The sequence below is a fragment of the Taeniopygia guttata genome, chromosome 2 (genome assembly GCF_048771995.1).
Source record: "Taeniopygia guttata chromosome 2, bTaeGut7.mat, whole genome shotgun sequence".
NCBI lineage: Eukaryota > Metazoa > Chordata > Aves > Passeriformes > Estrildidae > Taeniopygia > Taeniopygia guttata.
In genome coordinates, this window is record NC_133026.1 from 136737746 (window position 1) to 136755683 (window position 17938).

Genomic DNA, 17938 nt, shown 5'->3' on the forward strand with positions numbered 1-17938 from the left:
GGTTTTAGAAACCTCACTGAGAATGTTTTATGGAAAGCTACATTTCAAGGGATTCTGAAGACTTCCAGTGAATAACCTCTTCAAAAATTTTTGCTTTACAAATAAACACTAAATTGTTGTCGTCCAAATTGAGAAGCAGGAATCAGAAGGTGGGGCTTGTGGTTTCTCTTACTGTAAGTAGGTAGACAGAGGATAAATCCTTCTTGCACACACCTGAGGATTCATTGATATGAACTCACAGACATAGTAATCTGAGATGCAGGTTATGTGTTTGCTGTATCTGTTATGTATCTTCTTTATTCAGTTTCCAAATTATAATTATTATGGAAGTTATTTAAAATATTCTAGGCCAAGTTATTCCATATGTTTCAGTCACTCAAATTCAGATACATTAAAAAGAGGTCTGATTTTCATAAAAAAGTAGTTGTTCAGTTGCTGAAAAAACAGCTGTAAATTATTTTCAAGCAGAATCACAAAATATATTAATTTTTAAAGGATGTGAAACAGTGCTACAGATGTGTAATGTGGTCATTCCTCCTTCTCTCCTTTGTGCTTTGCTTTCAGTGGGATCTCATTCAGGGAGTCACATAATTTTAAAATTTACTACAGAGGGGTAAGGATTTTGGTATTCAGCATTCTACAGCTCTTATTGCTCCTGCTTCCTCCCTGTTTCCCAGATTCCATCAGTATTTCCCAAACCCCAGCCTGGTGTGGGTGGAGTTGGGCAGTGCAGGTGAGTCCGAGGGGTGAGGGTGGGAAATGCGAATGGTTGAAGCTGCCCAGCAGGAGGATGAAGGAAATTCATCATCCTCAGACGTGTCTAGGTGGGTGCTGCCCTGCTGTGCCCCAAGCACACCCAGACCTCCTCCCATCCTCAGAGCTCCCTGCTCTGCTCTCAGAGGTCACCTCAGCAGGGAGAGCTGGTAAGTTGGCTGCTGTGCCAAACCTTCCCATTTCACAGTCCCATAAAGCTCTGCAGAAATGTGATGTCATAAACTGAGGCAGAAGTCAAAATATGTCCAACCCTGCTGTTCCAGCTGTAGCAAAGGTCAGTTCTGCACGGGGAGGCAGGGGGGAAAGTGGCTGCTTTACTTGGCTTAGATTAAGCCCCTACCCTGTGGCAATAAACAGTTTAGGGAATTTGGAGCTGGAACTTCCAGAGGCAAATCACTTTGGGAAGGTGGATAAAGCTGCCTGCTTTGTTATTATCAAACTCTTTGTGTCCTTATTTAAAATATCTAAATGCAAAATGATGATGAGTTTTGAGTATGTTGCACAAAACAAAAGCACCTGCCCCTCCTCTGCAGATTGTTCCTCTGTGAAAATTTCTGGTCTTACCCCAGGCCATCAGTGTCCAGAGGTTCCAGTCTCAGGTGACTAATGAGCAACCACAGAACTTTATCTTAGTAAATTAGTATTAATTATTATAAAAGTATCAAGGAGAACAGGAATACCATGAATTGAAGAGAGCCTTTGATTCAAATCAGAAGTTTTGGCAGTTCCATAGGCAAAGCCAGGGACAATATTAGGGACAATTTTTCATTTTCAAATGAAAATTAGCATTTTTTTTTTTTTCTATGCAGAGGTAAATTATGCAGCAATCAGTGATGATATATATGGGGCAGAATGGAATCAAAGGTAAAACTGAGATGGAGAAAGAAGCAGCAAAGGAAAAACCACAAAGTAAAAAATGTCTACCTAACGAGCAGTAAAAAATGTACCTAATGTTTGCCTAAAGAGAGGAACCCTTAAACTTTCACCATCCAGTTCCCTTTATGTTCTTGTCTTTTCTTCTGTAGTGATTTATTTTGGTAAAAAGTCTGCAGTACTTTGCTCTGGAGTACAAGGGCATTTTAGCAATGTGTTTTCTACTGACATGGGCAAAGTAAGTACTTGGGCTAAGCAGTTGGTGGATCTAAGAAAATGTCACTACTTGTGAGGAAAATGTCACTACAGTGTAAGGAAAATCAGACTGTTTGCCGTTGTGCTACCAAAGGACAGTTCAGCCATGGCCACCAGGGGAAGAGGGGGAATCTCTAGCAGCTGCTAGCATGGGGAAAAGGCCTTCAGGGTGTTGCAGCTGCAGTTTTACTCCTCATCCTGTATGTAGACCTTGAGCAAAAATTTCAGTGTTGTGCATAGATGAGATCTGCTCTAAACCTGGACCAGTCCAGCCCCCCAAGACTGCAAGTTTCTGAGCACTTTAGACTGATAATAGCTGCCAATATAAATATCACACTGCCTTTTTTCACATCCCTGTCTGCTCATTTTACCTCCAATTACTGCTGACACAGGTGCTCTTGTCACTGTGCTGGGAACTGCATCAGGGAATCCATGGGGGTTAAAGACAACTTTCTGGGGCAAGTGGGAGACACAAACATTTGTGCTAGTAGAGGGAAGCGAGCAGGAGTAGAAGAGGGAGCATGGCAGATAGGAGTGGGTCTGCAGCTTTTTGCAGGATCTCTAGCTTGCAGTGTTCCTGAAACTGTGGTCTCAGGCAGCTGAAGAAGAATGAGAAAAGGCCTTGTCTTACCCAAGGCACGTTCCCAGTAATCAACAGCTTGTGCAACAGCTGTCAGATCCAACACTTCCCATAGTCCCTGGAACTTTGTTATCTTTTGTGCCTTGTAAATAGCCTTATGAACTTCTTAGGAATAAGCTTTAATTCGTACATGTTTGACAACTATTATATTTTGTTGAGGTTTTTTTTTTTTTTAATAATCACATATTTCACTCTTGCTCCATTAATTCTTTTTCCAGTTCTCATGTTCCAATTTGAAATTCCAATTTTTTTTTTTTTATTTTTATTTTTTTTTTTTATATTTAGGCTTTCTGGTGTTCTGCTGCCAAATATCTTTGTCATCTTAGACTGTATGCAGGGTAAAGCCTCCCCTTTTATGTGTGCCAGTAATTCAGACAGCTCTAGTATGCTATTCCATGTCTCCTCACCAGCAGCACAATCTCTCTCCAGGAAATGGAGAAAGATGGCTTAAGTGCAAACTTGGGCTGTATAGTTATAACTTTTTCTTCTCTTTAATCTGAAACAATTTATGTAGAAAATAGTGTATTTTCCATGAAAAGGTTTTTAATATAGTAGTTTGCCTAGTACACAGAGAAGAGGGTTTGCATAATATCATGACTAAAAACATCACAGAAATCTCTGGCTTTAATTTGAAGTTGACATCAGAGAATGATTGAATGAATCTTCAAAGACAAGAATCATATGATTGGTTAAAAAGCTGCACTTAGATTTTTATTTGCTAAATAATTCGTGTAGTTCAAGGTCTGTTTGTAGAGTGGCTTGGATAAGAGAACTAGCAAGAATATTAATTTACATGTGGAACAGACACAAATCAGGCTTTTCTACTGTCAAACCAAAAACTTCCTAGAATGAGAGCTGAAATAAAACTTATTAAGTTCTAAGTAAAGCTCATTGAATTGTGTTGAAACAAGTCCTTTTTAAGAAGTGAAGTTTTCAAAACAGCATTGAAGTTTGTTGTGTTAAAAGAAATAATCTTTGTCCTTTTCTGGGCAAGAAGAACTGGGTTGTCCCAGAAGTGGTGGTAATCATAACAGCTTGGAATAGATGGCCATGTTCTGTGCTATAAAACTGGAAGCATAGGAATTTTTATTGTTGTAGTTTCTTTAGTTGTATTACCAGAAACCAAAGATTTGCCCACAAAATTCATAATATAGGACAACACAAAGTAGGACTGTGATCTATTTGATCAAGTGCAGACATCTGCTATGTACATATTGTATAGCTCTGTCTACAAACAAGATAAACAATAGGATCACCACCCGTCCAGTAGCAGGAAACATTTCCTTCTTCCTAAAGTCTCTGTCTATATGCAAGATGGAAAGAAAACTGCTTCTGTCTTTACATTTTATCCAGACAAATACAGCAGGTTGCAGATAAAGTTGTCTCAGCCACCCTTATCAGACAAGGGGAACAAGTCAATGGAGACAATGACAATATCAGCAAATCAAAAGTGATCAAGGCCATTTTCTGGTCTTAGGAGACTGGGATAGTTCTGTCTGGGAACCTGCTGCTCCCTCAGAATGAGCCCACACACTGAAGCAATGTGGCAGCTGCTCCGGATCTATTCCATGGCTCTTGGTGTTTGCTGCTTTGTCTTTAAGGGAATGGCACAACCCATTCCTGCCTCTTCCCCTGGGACCTGGGAATTGCCTCCTCTGTCATAATTCCCCAGCTGTGCATGGGACCTGGTTGGGGGCATGTGCTGGCCCTAGACAAAGCACACTAGGGACTGCTGTAGCCACTCAAATTTCTGGAGTCATTAGCCAGCCCCTGTCTTGATTTATAGAGAAGTTTGCCAGAGTTGTGTTAACAAGTGTAATAGCAACGTCAGTGATCAGCAGTCTAGCATGTTATGCCTAATGATAGAGGTTAATGTATAATTACTAGGGATATATTGCAGTGAGTTATTATGGAAATATAAATAGATGGAAGAACCTTTGTGCTCCAGTTAAGAGCCACGTGTTTAATTGGGTATTGTGTACTTGCATACAGCTCTGGTCTCAGAGGCCCGTGTATCAGAGAGCTCTTGATATGCTGCACCGTTCCCATCTACAGATGCATTTCAGGTTGTTTTGGCCTTTGTCTCCAAATGCTCCCCACTGTATATGCTACACTCATAAGGGAGAAACATTAATTAACTGGATCTGTGAGCATTTATAATCACAAAATTATCTAGGTTAAAAGGGATTTCTGGATATCATCCAGTATGGACCCTTCCAGTGGATGGCTATGAACATCTAATATGTTCCTGCGTTAAACATTCAACTGACTCTCAGGAAAATGAGGATCATATTTTGCATTTACAGTTGAATGTCCAAAGTATTGCAATGTGAATGCCGCCCTTAGGGAACATTAACTTTGAAAAATCACCTTACCTTTCTGAAAGGCTTTCAGACCTCTTACTTTCATAGCCTGAAATCTTTTTCTTTTTTTATCAGATTCCAGAAGGGAGGAAAATACTTAAATTTGATTAAAATGGAAAAAAAAATATTAAAAGGAAAAGAAAATAGAAAGAAAATGAGAAATATTCTCATTTTATTTTCCAAGATATTTTCTTTAAAAGAGTAAATGCAAAGTAATAAAATATAAAGTATAAAAGTATCAAAGTATTAAAATCCATTCCTTAAAATCATCATTTAAAAAGGCTACCTGATCCAGTTCTACACACTTTTATTGTCTTATTTTATTAAAAGAATGCTACAATGAGAAGAGAGCTAGCTTAGCTTTATGTCATGGCTTTGCTTTTTGTGGTACAAGTCATAAAAGAAATTATTTCATTCAGAAATAAGGCCACATCATCTGCATTGTCTTTGCCAAAAAAAAAAAAAAAAAAAAAAAAAAGGCAAAAAAAAAGCAAAAATAAAAATCACACATCTGTGGCAGATTTAAGCCATCATCTTTACACAGTGTCATAACCAAAGGTTTTTTGGTTTTCTTAAGTGTATTACTTTCCTATTCTTTTAAATGGTTGTATTTCTTCTCTGGCCAACTTCTCTGACACTGTATCAGCACTGATGGAGCTGTTTGGAGATGGGTGACACAACTGTCACTGTATCAATCTCACCATGAAGCTGTCAATTCCACAGCAGCATTTGGAGCTGAATCAGACAGTTCCACTGACAAGGCAACCACAATGTGTGAAAGACACTTCAATTCCTTTGGATGCGTAGGAGAGACTTTCATTTACAGAAAGGACCCACTGACGCTTGTTCTGCACACAAGATTAGTCAGACTCTTCATGGAAATCAAAGAAAGCTGGTGTCAGTACAAACTCTACCTCCATCAGGTTTCAGGTGTCCCAACTGTCCAGCCTAATTGCCCATCACAGTTAAACTTCCAGTGAACAGTTTCACTGAGATTCTATTCCTTGATTTTTATATCCCCACTGTCAACAGTGTTATAAAGACAGGTTTGATTGTGATTTATAATAAATAAGGTTGTAAGAAAACTAGGCTATTTCTAATAATAGAATAATCTTGAAAGAACCCCACTTCGCCTCCATATGGAATGAAGCACCCTGCTTATTTATTCGTTCCATCCATTTTCTACTGCATTAACACCTATTCTGATATTTACTTCTTTTTCCAGTTTAAACTTCATACATTTATAAATCTCATTGGATAAGGGTCAGAACCTGCTGCTAGCAGATGTATTATCTTTTCTGTTCTCAGGCTGGCTGAACTTGGGACAACAGAGTTTTAATCTGCATCAAGAGATGACAGTAGTTAAAAGGAAATAATCAAGGACACTGCTGCTAGAACAAGAAGTCCCTAGTTCTTGGCACAAATTTAAACCTTATAATAGTATATTAAGACCTGATAACTATGTTGGTGTGCACTTATATGATCTGCTTACTTGTGTAGCTGCTGTTGTATCAGAAAGACATTAATAATGTAAGTAGACTACACAAATAGTGGAACCACAAAGGAACATTTGAGGTCATCAGCTCCTACAATTATGAGCTCACTTCAGTATCTGGAGATAGAAGTGCACTATTAAACACTTTTGAACTCTGATTAAGGACATACTGCATTGGTCAGGGATAGCTTTATAGTTATAGCAGACATTTGGATTAAATATTGTTATTCTCAAAATGTATTCTTAGAATATGTCATTTTAAAATTTTAACTCTCTGTACATACACAATCTTTCTCTCTATGTATATGTATATAGGGTTTTATATAATACTTACAATTGGTACAGACACTCTATACCAGTGTAAGAATATATATATGTATGTATACAGTCTTACACAATGCATAGTGACCAGCTTTTGTATGTAGCATCTTTTTCAAAATGCATACTCGATGTCTCCAAAACTGGTTCTGCTCACATATGAAAGCTTTTTTTTTTTCCTTTGCTACAGTTATTATTTTTATTAATGTCAGGAGATTAAAAAGAGACTGAAAATGCATAGGGTTTTACATCCAAATTCACTGGAAGAATGAGTCACAGAAATTATTTTTGGCATGGTGCTTTCACAATTAAGCCCTAACCATCATAAACAGATTTTACCATTTTGTATTACTTTAAAACAATATTCTGTATGAGAGTGAACAAGGTCTCAACCATGGAGATGATACAAAACCTATGGAGAAAGGAAATTACAGCATAATGGAAATGATGGCTGGAGCCATACCACCCAGATCTGTTCACTCATCCAAACAGAAATGCCAGGCTGAGATGATTTGGTCAGTGCGTTGGTTAGGACCTCTGAGGAAACCTCCAAGGCTGCTGAAGGAAGTGGTGGCAGCAACACTGTAGGTGGCATTCTCTGTGCTTGAGTCACCACTGCATCAATAACCTGTTGATGGGGGCCAGCAGGATTTCCTGGAAGAGCTGTGGCCATGATGTGAAACCACAGTCCTGAGTATCAGGAATTATTTCACAACCATCATGAACTTCATATGAGGAGTAGACCTGGTGACCCTGGGTACCTGACCACATTTCAGTATCAGCCTTTCTTTCATAACTTCTCCAAATTTTTGAAGTATTTCCTCTTCCTTGGGGCAAGAGAATAAAATCAGTAATGTCATGCCAGGATGATGGAGTGTTGAAAAATATTCAAACTCCATTATAAGAGACTTTTACTCAAATCCTGTCATTTATCTGAATGAGATTTGGATCACATCTAGAGCCCTAAGTGCAGAAGGACTGTGACAGGGCTAATGTGTTTTTGAAGGAGCTCTTCCCTTTCCATGTCTTTCCCGTCTGAGCTATGCTGCCATTGCCTTTCAGCCATAACAACCAGCCATTACTCACAGGTGCTGTCAGTCCCATCTTGCTCCCAGAGCAGTTCCACTCCTCAATGTTCTCCTCCCCAGCCCCACTGTGGTATAGTGACACCATGAAATTACCTCCTCCCCAGAAACAACGACACAAATCTGATTTATAACTGGTGGTAAAACTTTATTATTCAAGTTTAGATGTAACAGACATCTTTGCTGCCTGAAGATTGTTTGCATAAGAAATACACCAAGAACATGTTTGTGAGTAGAAATGAACATGCACTATGAAAACCAAAAAACAAAACAAAACAAAAAAACCGAAACAAAACAGAACAAAAACACATCCATGTGTTGTAAGGACAAAACATTAAGAGCCAGCATTATAGAGTCAAATCAGGGCTACAAGTTTAATGATGGTTTTTAGCAACATGAAGTCATTCTTTATGAAGCAATTTTTTTTTTTTTTCTTTTTCCTGCTGGTGAATTTTCTAGAAGCTAAATTTACAATGGCATTTTGAGATGTTTCCTTTTCTCCTGTTCTCCTACACAGAGCTCAGAGGCCAAAATGATAGGAATGGAAAACTGTGGTAGCTGTCACGATGTTTTTACTTTACTAAGTGTAATTTTGCTTTCTTAGTAAAGGAATTTTATTAAGTGTAACAAAGAATCAAATTAAGCAGGTATTTATCTGGCTGTCAGACATTTAATTACTGTCTTTTATCCTCTTAAAGTAAATTGGGGTTTGTGTGATTACTACACAAGTAGCATCTCCCCAACTGCCAGCTTTCCGGAGTCGGCCTAATGAAATAAAAACTGTGAGGAAGAGGGTAGTGAGAAATCCTATTCTGAGGTGAGAAAATTAAGTAAATAATTTTAATTGGCCCATCTTAACTTTAGAAAAAGTTTAGAAGGGATTTCTCACTTATCTATCACATTTGGGATATGCTGACAAATTGCTCACTGCTCTTTGCCAAGCATAACTGTCTCCACAGAAGCAGAAGGAAATATATCTATCCTTCTGGCTGCACAGAAGTGACCTTCTAATCTCCTTGGCTTTTCCTGACCAGTATTAGGAATTAGCATGTTAAGTCAGCCAAGAAAAATCAATACAGGAGCAAAAATGAGAATATATTTAGACATACTGGGCAAAAAGCAGATGGTAGATGACATCCCTAGCACATAAAGCAAGTATTTATGACTACAAAACAACAGTGTCCAGTCCAAGGGTGGACTTGAAAGTCTGTCCCTGAACTGAGGACTAATCCACAGTTGCCAAATCAGTTTTTCCCATTGCACAATCACTATGTTTCAGCACTGTATACAATTAGCATCAGTCACTTGTCCTGCTGCCCCTCTAACTGCAAAAATAATCTATTGCTCACAGTGTGTCTCCACCTTTTGAGATGTCTCAATTTTCTCTCCCTTTAAAACTGCCACAATAGAAAACAGTGCCTTTTTTAGGCAAAACCAAGATATGTGCAGTGTCTCTCCCCATTTCTGGATAGTCCATGAAAAATTAAGGGAGGAGTTTCATCAGCACAGTGGCAATTAGGTGCAACACTTCTTTTGAAGAGCAGTCTAAATTTGGCACCTGAACACAAACTGTGCTTGCTCTGGAACATCTTCGTCTCCTGCAGCACTGAGGGGACAGCAGCCATGAAGTGACAGCTCAGAGACAATCTGGTTTGCAGATGATGTCACAGGATGGCTCCATTTATACAGCGCGTTACTGCAAACACTGTGTCTGTTCCACAGTCTGATCAGGGACAGGCACCACAAATCCTCTTGTTTTGAAACATCTACTTATTTGGTTGTCCAATTTGAGATACGTTTTAAGATCTTACACTACCATTCCTTTACTAAGAGAAGTTCGCCACCTTGAAGCCACTGACAAATTGAGAACAAGGACTGATTGCTTGAAAGTTCAATTTTTAGTGCTGTCAGTTGAATGAAACACAGTGGGTGCAGCAATTGTGTGTGCTAACATTGGTTTCCATCTGAAAGTTATTAAATAAGATTATATTTTTTCCAGCATCAGGATTTTTTTCTTTTTATTAGTACCCATTGTGAAGGGGTCTGGAACATGGATGGAGTCACCTCTCTTTTGTTAAGAAACAAAACTGTGCTCCCCCTATCCCAATCAAAGAGAACAGGCTACAGCAAAATCCTATTTCTTAAAAAGCAGAAATCTTAGAACATCTCAATATGTCATGGCAAGAACAATGAACTTTTTTTTCAAATCTTATTTGCATCATCTAGGTGTGCAATAGTAACATTCAAAGCTCTGTCTTGTTCTTTGCACTCATAAGATTTCATTTCTCCTCATCCCCAAACCCTGATATGTGTATTTCCTGTTAATTTGCCTCTGCTTCTGAGTTTAACAAGAAGTGTGATGAAGTTCAGGGTAGTGCTGAAGTCTTACAATGCACATGTCCCTCTAAAATATTTTGCCATGAAGATGCAGCTTCTATCAATGAAGAAGCCAGAGGAACTGGTACGTCTTAAGTGAAGTAAGTCAAACCAGTAACTACTGAAAATCGGCAGGCAGCCACCTTTGAAGCCGATAAAAATCACTGCTTACTGAGTATAACATCTTCCTTGGAAAAGCTGAAAAGGACACACACTGGACCCTGACGTAACAAAACGAGGGCAATCTATTTCAGTTCCCACAGAAAAAAAAAAAAAAAGGAAACAGAAAATACCCAACAAAAATAAATCCACAAAAACCAAGTCAGAACTTATTATTGGAGAACAATAGTAAAAACGTAACCAGACTTTGTCACTGGTATCAAGCTGGAGATTCATCTAAAAAAACAGAAAAAGAAGAATGTGGCCCAACATCCTTTGCTAACCTAGAACACTACTGAAGGGTTACAGAACTCAACCACAGCAGACTGAGTGGGATGTTCCATATGCTGCTCACCAGTAAAGAAGCAATGGGTGGAGCAGGAAGGAATGCAGCCTAATGCTGAACAATAGCCTGTCTGTGCCTAACAAATCAGAGAAACTGTGCAATAATGTTTCACCTCTGTGAAAATATAACACATAAATACTGCCAAGGTCAGTGAGACCTTTGGTGATCAACTGTGTAAGTGCCTCTCATGCTTGGTGATGTTTGTTGCCAGCTGCTTTAGGCACATTATTTCTCAAAAGACTATCAAAGTGCTGAATGTTTAGGCCAGTTCCCTCCTGGTTTTCCTTTTGCCAACCCCTATAAGACATTTCCTATCACCTCTCCTTTTATTTTCCACCTCCCTGTTTATCTGGTTAAGTATCTTAATAAGTGCACCAAATATTAGAAGGGAGAGTGGTGAGACTCAGGTAAGTTAAATACAAGAACTTTTTTTTTTTTTATGATGCTTTAGTTCAATTACATGAAAATCTGAGAAAGGCGGCATGTAAGTGAGATCAGAATAGGACCCTTTACATATAATCTCAAGAGAGGACTTAGTCCAGAGATACTTTTATAGAACATTTTAAAAAATAAAATGCATGAATGGAGAAATAAAAGACAACATAATATCAGAAAGACATTTTAAACTTCATTCGCTGCAACATTCATGAACCAGTTGAGCTACACCTGCCATCCAACCATAAGGAACTAAGACCCTGCACTGCGAAAAAGAAACAAACCCAAACAAAACAAAAAAGCAACTGCGTAATATTGTAAAAATGGAGTGCAATGCTACTACAGAATGCAATAAAATATCAGTGCTGCATCGTCACACAGCACTTATCAAAATAATTTCTGAAATGTTTCTTCTGAAACACAGACAAAGCAATAAAAAGAGGATATATGTTTATCATTTTAAGCATAACAATGTGAGTTAAGAGCTTAAGAATACAAAAGTACTTGGAATGAATAGTGCTACCCTTTTTTCCTAAGTAGGCATAAAAATATTTTCATTTCCTTCTTGTTTTTCATACCATTAATATCAACAAATTTCATTCATTTCATGTTATCGTTTACAACTTTAATGCACACACACAGAAAAAAAGATACCTACTGCAATAGAAATAGTTGCTTCATTACCTTGTTTGCTACATTTGCAAATGTAAACAGCGAGGCAGAGCCAGAACTGACTCTAATGCATGATGGAATATCTTTGTTGCATACGTACACTGTAGAAAATAATTATTCAATATGTCAGGCACCATTATTTGAAATGTAATACATTAATATTTACTAGAAAAATAAGGTTTTTTTCTATTTGTTCTCCCAACTTCTTTAATGAAATAAGTTAATCTGACAGTGCATCCAGTAGCTTGTAATATCTTCTACATCCCTGTGGCAAAACAATAAACTACTGGTTGGGACACTATAATGAAAATGATTAAAGTCAGTTCTTGTACACCCTTGTAGCAAGCATGGAGGCTCGTCTAACAGCACCTTTAACCAATTATTTAATATTTAGTTATTTAGCCCTATTTCCCTGAGCAGTTATGCTGAGGAGCTTTCCCTTCATGGATAGTTTTTAAAAAGCTTTAAGTATTAAAAAGTACTATGAAGACATTTAATGCTACTTAGCAAAAGCTGGTATAAGTCTACTGAAGGGATTGACTGGTATGTATAGCAATGTTAAGCCTGTGGAGAAGTAACCTTAGACTTTAAGGTTTAGAAATGTAATATATTAAAAATATATTAAAATAAAATACAGCAGGTTACCTTATTCTATGCAAATTAAACCTGGAATGTGGCTTCTGTATTAGAGAATTCACTTGCACAAAATGGTTTTCCTAGACTACAGTGTGCCAGAAAGAATGTAGTGATAAAATGGTAGCTAAAAATCAGCTGAGTCTGAGAAACACATATATGACATTGCTGCCAAAGCTCTGAGGACAATGTGATCCTAAGGCATGTTGTAGGGCAGAAATTTGCCCAAATTAAAGAAAACAAATTGACTTCTTAACTCTGTATATTTAACATGTCTAGTTCTTATATACAATGTGCATATGTTCACTACACCCCTGCAGCAGTATATACATATACACATCTTTGCACTCTTGCCAGTTATGTTTCTTACACAACAGCAAAGGTATTAATTGTCCAGTAAAATTTTCTCAATGTTATTCGGCATGATTCACTGCATTCTGGCTAGCTTTGGTGGGCCATGTCCCACTGAATTATCTTCCTGCCCTTCTGGCCACCATCCAACTGTTCTTTTTTCTTGGTAACCCACTCATTTAAAAAATAAAAAAAAAAAATTAAAAAAAGGAAAAAAAAGGAAAAATAAAGACAAAAAAAGGAAAAAAAAGAAAATAACAAGGGATTTAATATTGGATAAGGCATGCTCTCTATATGAAGTGCTTTATAGGTCTTCACAAGACATTACAAGCTATTGAATTCCCATCAAGGAAACCTATTTCTGTTTAATTGTGCTAAGTGCTAAGGTTTACTCTTTAGGTTTTCCATTCTTTTCAGCTTGTGCATTGTTCCTGTGTAGGCCCCTCTGGATGTGAGTTGTGAAGTCATACTTGTCCGTGCAAAGATGCTGGCATATGCTGCACTGGAAAGGTCCACTGTCACCATGGCAACTCATATGCAATGCATACATCACTTCATCCAGAAAGACAATGCCACAGTGCACACACTTGGTAGAAAGTTCATCTTGAGTACTTCTATCAACTTTCTCTGTTTTTACTACATTCAAGGGACCTTCATTTTTTACATTTGGTGGTGCCTTACTCTTTTCCTTGGAGGCACCATTTGCAGTTGGCCCAGGTCTGGAATGCTTTATCGCCAAATCTAGAGGAATGTCATTGTCTGATCCGACAGCTGAAAAATGAGGAGGCAGATTAAAGGTGGGATAAGGCACATAGTTTTGGCAAGGATTTGGTAAGCCAGGCACATGACTCAAGTAGTGTGGATTCCCAGGAACAGACAGCTTATATTTACTCCAGAATCTCAGCCAGTCAGCTTCACTCTGAAAGTCATTGTGTACAAACGGAAGTCCAAAAAGTGGGTACTGGTATTTTTCAATAGGGCTTCCAGGTGGAGAATAGTTTGGATGTTTCACAGGTCTCATGTATTTTTCTATCGGGCTGCCTCTCTCTGAGCTTCCTTTCCCTTCTGATATCGATGAACTGTTTCCTGGGTCTCCAGTACTTTCCTGAGGACTTTTTATCTGAATGTGCAAAGGTTGCATCCTTTTATGAATATCCAGAGTTTGGCTGACCAATATTGGCTGCTGAGCAGAATGGCTTTTAGTCAATGAACCTGGGGCCTCATATTTACTGAGGCTGGGAAGCTGAATTTCTCTCTGATGACCTTCAGGTAAATGATCCTCTGACCTCCTCTCTAAGGGGCTTCCATTGACTTGCTCCTCACTGCTACCCCTCTGCTGTTTGTTTAGCTGCTCAGCCTGAAGTGCCTCCGGGTTAAGGCGCTTTCTTGTTCGTCTCCTAATGATCTGTTCACCATTGTTCTGTTTAATGATGTTTAAAGGCCTGGGAGTCTGCATGGAACACACAGAGAATGAACAAAAGGAAAAAAGAAAGACACATTAAACAAATCTGTGAGACCACGCTCATGCAAATTTATCTTTTCTTTTGTGAAGAGCTGTATTACAACAGTGTTACGGGAATTACCAAATTTCAATCCAAATGCTGGTTCACGGCCCCTCATGCTGAAAGTAAACGATAAAATGGCTTATTTTATCAGAGTCAACTGTCTTAGACATCCTGTACCTATTTACTTAAAAAGACATGAAGTATCCAAGCTGTCAAACCATTTATTACCTCTTACTCCTAAAAAATTCTGGGGAGACATGTTGAAAATGGGTTCAGAGAGCTGGAGGTGAGGTGGGAGATGCAAGGCCCTATGCACTAGTGCTGTTCTGTGCCTGTGCCACCAGAGCTGCTCTCGGGCAGGGGCTTGCACAGCTCCCACTGGGACAAGAACTTACCTTCATACTCACCCTGCTCTGACATGGACAGAAACCACAAGCACACACAGGGCTTGCTGACCACCATTGCTGTCACAGAGCAAAAGGGCTGCAGGTCCACTGTGTGCTGAGTGGAAGATGGTGGCCATAAAGGGACTAAGAAAGATGGAGAAGAAAGTCCAGGAAAACTGTGCACCAAAAGGTCTGCCTCTTCTTTGGCATCAACTCCCCCTCCTTCACCCCAGCTGCATTGCTTTCTAAGTGTTACTGATGTGCTACTAAGTCATGAGGGAGAAAAGGCATCTGGCAAAAGGGATCTGTAAAGAAATAAGCATCATAAAGAGGCAGAGGGAAGAACCAAGTGAGGACTTCTGTTTTCATTTGCTACTACCCCATAGCAGCTCATGTTAAGTGGCCTTTTGAGAGAAGAAGTATTATTTGTTTTCACACAAATACCTTTGTGTATTTGTGTGGAAACCAAAAAATGATACAAGGAGGGACAGCAGTCAGGTTTCCTTTAAAAGGCTCCCAAGAGAAAAACAATAGTATCTGAATGAAAACTGGCGCTGCACCATCAGTATGTTTCTCTACTGGGCAGATAGTAGAGCAACAAAAACTACCTAAAAGTAATTCAGTTTGGTGTGTTGGCAGCTGACATTTTTCTTCCCAAAGGAAGAAAACAATCCTGTTTTGGTTGGAGGCCAGAAAAGTGCCCCCTCCCCTTCCCCCCCAGTATTCTACTCAGATGTTTATTTAGAAATTTTAACATTGTTTTTAAAAGCAGATTTAATTTTAGCTTACAGTCAATATCCAAAGTAATCTGTACCTTTAATGTAACTAAATTTTTAATGTATTCATAACTTTAAGCTAATATGAAAACATTCAGAGCTGGAAGAACACCCATTCTATTATTTGTAGAGATTTAGTGTCTCTCTTGAGTTGCCATATTCCTCTTCTTTCACTTATTTATTTTCCCGTAGTTGGGTTACTCTTAATGGTTATCTACACTTTAGAGAGTTCAGCTATTTTTAGGATTTTACTTTCTGTTAAAATGCTGAATCAGAAGTATATACACACTTTGATTTAGATTTTTAATAAGAAAAAATTAAACTTGGCAGAAAAACAGCACCTGAACCAGCCTCCTCAAACTGATCAAAGTTGAGACATATTTGTGTTAAAAAAATTACAATATTTTCTCTGTAAATTCTATTCAGATAAAGATGATAGTTTGACCAATCAATAGTAAATTAATATACACAGGCATATAAATTTTTTTATAAGGTCTGTATAATTTCCTTGCCTTTTTATGACAATTGTAACTCAGACACTGTGTGAGATCTTACAATGTTGTTGTTGCTCTTATTAAACGCTAAATACTACAGACCATTTTTATATGGCTTCCAGACAACTCTCCAATATTTTGGAAATACTTTTAGTCTTTTTCTTCATGTTACATGTAGGAAGTCTGATTATCGAAGTAATTGAAAGAGACATCTTCCTACCTGAGATTAGGGACCCTCACACACTTACTTGAGGCTCCAGCTATTCAAAGTAATTGTAGGTTCAACTTTCAAGTTCTTCAGCTTGCCAATGACTGTGCTCATCTGATTAAACCAGCCCTTAGATGATTAAAATGTACTCTTTAGAGGTGTAAATCTACTAATTTTCCTTTTTCATGGTAGGAAGGTGCAGATAAAAATACCCTGTATTTGGTTACAACAAAGGCAAATAGAAAATTTTAAGGTCACTTCTTGATTTTCAGTGGGACATAAAACTTAGAATACAGTGGAAACATTATCAGAACTTGACTTTTAAAATGGCCTATGTCAGATCCTTAATTATATGTTAGACATAATATACTGAAGATGATCACAAATATTTCTGCCATCTCTGTATCAACTGGCAGTCTCCCCACTCCAATAATATGAGTAACTGGAAAAAAAAAATCAACAAGTGCTTCAATAAATTATTGTGATGAGATTTCTCAAATTCCATGGGAAAGTGAGCCTCCTCTAGACTAACCCTAGAATATGCTTCAATTCTTCACTGAATTAGTCCAAGGATATTGTCAAGGAATCACCATGGAACAAAACGTAGTGTTCCATGACCAAGTTCAAGCTATTTAAAAATGAAGGACAGCATGACAATAATAATGGTTAAATTCATGACTCTGGGAAAATAGCAAATGCGAATATTGTGTATATGTTTACATTTTTTTCACTAAAACATACATACAATGCATTTTTTCACTAAAACTATTTTAACAATAGACTCTTGGATCATAATTACACTTTTAAAAAAATATACTTGATTGCATTAAAGGAGTGAAATGTGAAAAATGTGGCAAGTTTAACGTCAATTACCCCTTAGATAGATGGAACATTTTTGAAAACACACTGAAAAATCATTCAAGGGTATCATAGAAATAAAATATAACTTACAGAAGAAATCACTACCATGTAAACATTTGTTAGTCACTATCACCTAGTAGTATCTGATAGAGCAGAGATTTTTCTTCTTATTAAATGAAAATGCAAAAGGGACCTTAGGCGTGCATCAATGAAGATTGTAGTGCTAGATATTAATAATCCAATCAAAAGTGAGCTAAGAAATGTGCAAACTACTACAGGTGAGTTTTACTCAGCAGCGTAGCATAATTTATGAACAGGGGTCTTACATAAGGGAATTCTATTCACTTGATTTTTTTATAGTTTTGGACATTTCCCTGCATCATCCTGGACCCCTTAATTCAAAACCACATGTCCAATACATGACATACTGCAATTTTTCCTGAACAGACAGGCAGACAGATAAAAGAAACTTTCATCTTTCTGGTGTCCATCTAAAGAGCATCTCTTTGCATGAGATTGTTTCAAAAGGAATCCCAAAGGAGAGATTTGTTGGATTATTTCAGACTCCTACTTATAAAGGAGTTGCTATCATACCACAGCAGAGTAAGCTTAATGAAATTCTTTTCATTTGTTTGGTCAAAGTTTAATTGAAGACATTAATGTCAATGTCCACTAAATAGCAGCTTATCGCCATGCTTAAACAATGGAGCTTGGAGATAGCGCCAGCTTCTTGCTTTTGAGATATATAAAATAAACTTTGACACTGTATTTCTAATAAATGTTGCTGGAAGTGCACTAGTTCATTCCTACTGGTTCATAAGGATGTTCCAAGTTGTACTTGAATTCAAAACTGATTCAAAAAGTTATGCTAAAAATCATGGTAAGATTCAGCACTACAACTGAGAAAAGTATACTTAAAAAAAGGAAAATAGA

General features: G+C 37.8%; 1 protein-coding gene across 9 annotated transcripts in view; it reads right to left on the minus strand.

Moving 5' to 3' along the window:
• Window positions 1-7930: 7930 nt before the first annotated feature.
• The window catches only part of TRPS1 (transcriptional repressor GATA binding 1), a 213236-nt gene continuing 203228 nt past the window's right edge, over window positions 7931-17938 (minus strand). For all 9 annotated transcript variants that reach the window (XM_041714045.2, XM_030266587.4, XM_072924948.1 and 6 more), the window contains one exon: window positions 7931-14225. In XM_041714045.2, coding sequence (XP_041569979.2) covers window positions 13164-14225 — 1062 coding nt within the window. In that variant the 3' untranslated portion in view covers window positions 7931-13163. The remainder of the gene's footprint in view (window positions 14226-17938) is intronic.